This window comes from Aphelocoma coerulescens, unplaced genomic scaffold, assembly GCF_041296385.1.
Source record: "Aphelocoma coerulescens isolate FSJ_1873_10779 unplaced genomic scaffold, UR_Acoe_1.0 HiC_scaffold_336, whole genome shotgun sequence".
Classification (NCBI taxonomy): Eukaryota; Metazoa; Chordata; class Aves; order Passeriformes; family Corvidae; genus Aphelocoma; species Aphelocoma coerulescens.
In genome coordinates this window covers 34,821-38,945 of record NW_027183679.1, presented here as the reverse complement: position 1 = coordinate 38,945, position 4,125 = coordinate 34,821, and the positions used below count along the sequence as shown (strand labels likewise).

Below are 4,125 nucleotides of genomic sequence, written 5' to 3'. Positions count from 1 at the left end.
GGGGACATGGGGGGACTGGGAGATACTGGGGGCACTGGGGGGGACTGGGGGCACTGGGGGCACTGGGGACGTGGGGCACGTGCGCAAGATCCGGTGGGATACTGGGGATACTGGGATGTACTGGGATGTACTGGGGGCACTGGGGGGACTGGGGGGATACTGGGGGGACTGGGGACATGGGGCACCTGCGCAAGATCCGGTGGGATACTGGGGATACTGGGACTTACTGGGATGTACTGGGATGTACTGGGATGTACTGGGGGCACTGGGGGGACTGGGGGGACTGGGGATACTGGGGGCACTGGGGGCACTGGGGACGTGGGGCACCTGCGCAAAATCCGGTGGGATACTGGGCATACTGGGATGTACTGGGATGTACTGGGGGCACTGGGGGGACTGGGGAGACTGGGGGGACTGGGGACGTGGGGCACCTGCGCAAGATCCGGTGGGATACTGGGAGATACTGGGACGTACTGGGATGTACTGGGATGTACTGGGATGTACTGGGGGGACTGGGGATACTGGAGGGACTGGGAGATACTGGGGAACTGGGGACATGGGGCACCTGCGCAAGATCCGGTGGGATACTGGGCATACTGGGACGTACTGGGATGTACTGGGGGCACTGGGGGGACTGGGGGGACTGGGGATACTGGAGGGACTGGGAGATACTGGGGGAACTGGAGACGTGGGGCACCTGCGCAAAATCCGGTGGGATACTGGGCATACTGGGACGTACTGGGATGTACTGGGATGTACTGGGATGTACTGGGGGGACTGGGGGAACTGGGGATACTGGGGATACTGGGGGCACTGGGGACATGGGGCACCTGCGCAAGATCCGGTGGGATACTGGGCATACTGGGACGTACTGGGATGTACTGGGATGTACTGGGATGTACTGGGATGTACTGGGGGGACTGGGATGTACTGGGGGCACTGGGGGGACTGGGGGGATACTGGGGGGACTGGGGACATGGGGCACCTGCGCAAGATCCGGTGGGATACTGGGGATACTGGGACTTACTGGGATGTACTGGGATGTACTGGGGGCACTGGGGGCACTGGGGGGACTGGGGACATGGGAGGACTGGGAGATACTGGGGGCACTGGGGGAACTGGGGACGTGGGGCACCTGCGCAAGATCCGGTGGGATACTGGGCATACTGGGACGTACTGGGATGTACTGGGATGTACTGGGGGGACTGGGGGGACTGGGGGAACTGGGGATACTGGGGATACTGGGGATACTGGGGGCACTGGGGGGGACTGGGGGCACTGGGGGGACTGGGAGCACTGGGGGCACTGGGGACGTGGGGCACCTGCGCAAGATCCGGTGGGATACTGGGCATACTGGGACGTACTGGGATGTACTGGGGGGACTGGGAGATACTGGGGGGACTGGGGATACTGGAGGGACTGGGAGATACTGGGGAACTGGGGACATGGGGCACCTGCGCAAGATCCGGTGGGATACTGGGCATACTGGGACGTACTGGGATGTACTGGGGGCACTGGGGGGACTGGGGGGACTGGGGATACTGGAGGGACTGGGAGATACTGGGGGAACTGGAGACGTGGGGCACCTGCGCAAAATCCGGTGGGATACTGGGCATACTGGGACGTACTGGGATGTACTGGGATGTACTGGGATGTACTGGGGGGACTGGGGGAACTGGGGATACTGGGGATACTGGGGGCACTGGGGACATGGGGCACCTGCGCAAGATCCGGTGGGATACTGGGCATACTGGGACGTACTGGGATGTACTGGGATGTACTGGGATGTACTGGGATGTACTGGGGGCACTGGGGGGACTGGGAGATACTGGGGGGATACTGGGGGGACTGGGGGGGGACTGGGAGATACTGGGGGCACTGGGGGGACTGGGGACGTGGGGCACCTGCACAAGATCCGGTGGGATACTGGGGATACTGGGATGTACTGGGAGATACTGGGGGCACTGGGGGGACTGGGGGGACTGGGATGTACTGGCATGTACTGAGGGGACTGGGGGACAGTGGGAGGACTGGGGGGCTACTGGGGGATACTGGGGGATACTGGGAGGACTGGGAGACACTGGGAGGACACTGAGAGGACACTGAGAGGACACTGGGGGATACTGGGGGGCTACTGGGGGATACTGGGGGATACTGGGAGGACTGGGGGGCTACTGGGGGATACTGGGAGGACACTGGGGGGACACTGGGAACACTGGGGGGCTACTGGGGGATACTGGGAGGATAGTGGGGGAACACTGGGGGATGCTGGGAACACTGGGAGGACTGGGAGACACTGAGGGACATGGGGGGGATACTGGGGAACACTGCGGGGATACTGGGGGGACACTGGGGGGCTACTGGGAGGACTGGGAGGATACCGGGGGACACTGGGGGATACTGGGAGGACTGGGGGGCCACTGGAGGACACTGGGGGCACACTGGGGAACACTGGGGGGATACTGGGAGGACACTGGGGGGACACTGGGAACACTGGGGGGCTACTGGGAGGACACTGGGGGATACTGGGGGGATACTGGGAGGACTGGGAGACACTGGGGACACTGGGAGGGGACTGGGGGATACTGGGGGGACACTGGGAACACTGGGAGGACACTGGGGGACACTGGGGGATACTGGGAGGACTGGGAGGACACTGGGGGCACACTGGGGAACACTGGGGGGCTACTGGGGGATACTGGGGGATACTGGGAGGACTGGGAGGACTGGGGGGATACTGGGGGATACTGGGGGGACACTGGCGGGACACTGGGGGATACTGGGGGGCTACTGGGGGATACTGGGAGGACTGGGAGGACACTGGGAGGACTGGGGGGCACTGGGAACACTGGGGGGACACTGGAGGATACTGGGGCACACTGGGGAACACTGGGAGGACACCGGGGGCTACTGGGGGGCTACTGGGGGACACTGGGGCACACTTGGGAACACTGGGAGGACACTGGGGGACACTGGGAGGACTGGGAGGACACTGGGGGACACTGGGAGGGGCCGGTGGGAACACTGGGGGACACCGGGGGGACACTGGGAACACTGGGGAGGACTGGGAGGACACTGGGAGGACACTGGGGGACACTGGGGGACACTGGGGGACACTGGGAACACTGGGAGGACTGGGAGGACTGGGGGGCTACTGGGGGGATACTGGGGGATACTGGGGGGACGCTGGGGGGACACTGGGGAACACTGAGGGGCACTGGCGGGACACTGGGGGATACTGGGGGGCTACTGGGGGATACTGGGAGGACTGGGAGGACACTGGGAGGACTGGGGGGCACTGGGAACACTGGGGGGACACTGGAGGATACTGGGGCACACTGGGGAACACTGGGAGGACACCGGGGGCTACTGGGGGGCTACTGGGGGACACTGGGGCACACTCGGGAACACTGGGGGCCCACTGGGGAACACTGGGGGGATACTGGGAGGACACTGGGGGACACTGGGAGACACTGGGAGGACTGGGAGGACACTGGGAGGACTGGGGGGATACTAGGAGGACTGGGGGGCCACTGGAGGACACTGGGGGCACACTGGGGAACACTGGGGGGACACTGGGGGACACTGGGGGACACTGGGGGACACTGGAAACACTGGGAGGACAGGGGGGACACTGGGGCACACTGGGGGACACTGGGAGGACTGGGGGGACACTCGGGAACACTGGGAGGACACTGGGAGGACTGGGGGGCACTGGGAACACTGGGGGGACACTGGGGGACACTGGGAACACTGGGAGGACTGGGAGGATACTGGGAGGACTGGGGGGATACTAGGAGGACTGGGGGGGCCACTGGAGGACACTGGGGGCTACTGGGGAGATACTGGTGGGCTACTGGTGGGCTACTGGTGGGCTACTGGTGGGGATACTGGTGGGGATCCCAGTGGCCCCCCAGTCGCCCCCCAGTTGCCCCCCGGGTGACCCCTGGGGTGTCCCCAGGGTGCTGCTGGTCACCGCCCTGGGCCAGCTGGCCCTGCTGGGCTCGGGCTGGGTGCTGGGGGTGGGGGTGGGGCTGGGCTGGGCGGGGGGGGAGGGGCCGCCCCTCCCCCCCGGCAGCGCCCCCCCGCCCCTCCCCCTCCTCTTCTGCGTGGTCAACGCCGCCC

General features: G+C 65.3%; 1 protein-coding gene across 1 annotated transcript; it reads right to left on the bottom strand.

Moving 5' to 3' along the window:
* Positions 1-223: 223 nt before the first annotated feature.
* On the bottom strand, positions 224-1,999 carry LOC138101552 (uncharacterized). Its single transcript, XM_068999330.1, has 6 exons — positions 1,905-1,999; positions 1,695-1,809; positions 1,497-1,586; positions 1,028-1,135; positions 523-813; positions 224-310 (listed from the first exon to the last, which is right to left on the bottom strand). Exons 1-6 carry the CDS (start codon positions 1,997-1,999, stop codon positions 224-226), a joined length of 786 nt encoding a protein of 261 aa, XP_068855431.1.
* Between the last annotated feature and the right edge of the window lie 2,126 nt (positions 2,000-4,125).

Bases quoted from the DNA above. Each gene is read 5' to 3' on its own strand.
- LOC138101552 (XM_068999330.1), bottom strand. From the start codon at position 1,999: ATGCCAGTACATCCCAGTCCCCCCAGTCCCCCCAGTGCCCCCAGTATC. The intron at 814-1,027 runs GTAAGTCCCAGT...CCATGTCCCCAG, and splicing joins GTACATCCCAGTACATCCCA to TGCCCCCAGTATCCCCAGTA. The intron at 311-522 runs GTATCCCCAGTC...CCACGTCCCCAG, and splicing joins AGTATCTCCCAGTCCCTCCA to TGCCCCCAGTGCCCCCAGTA.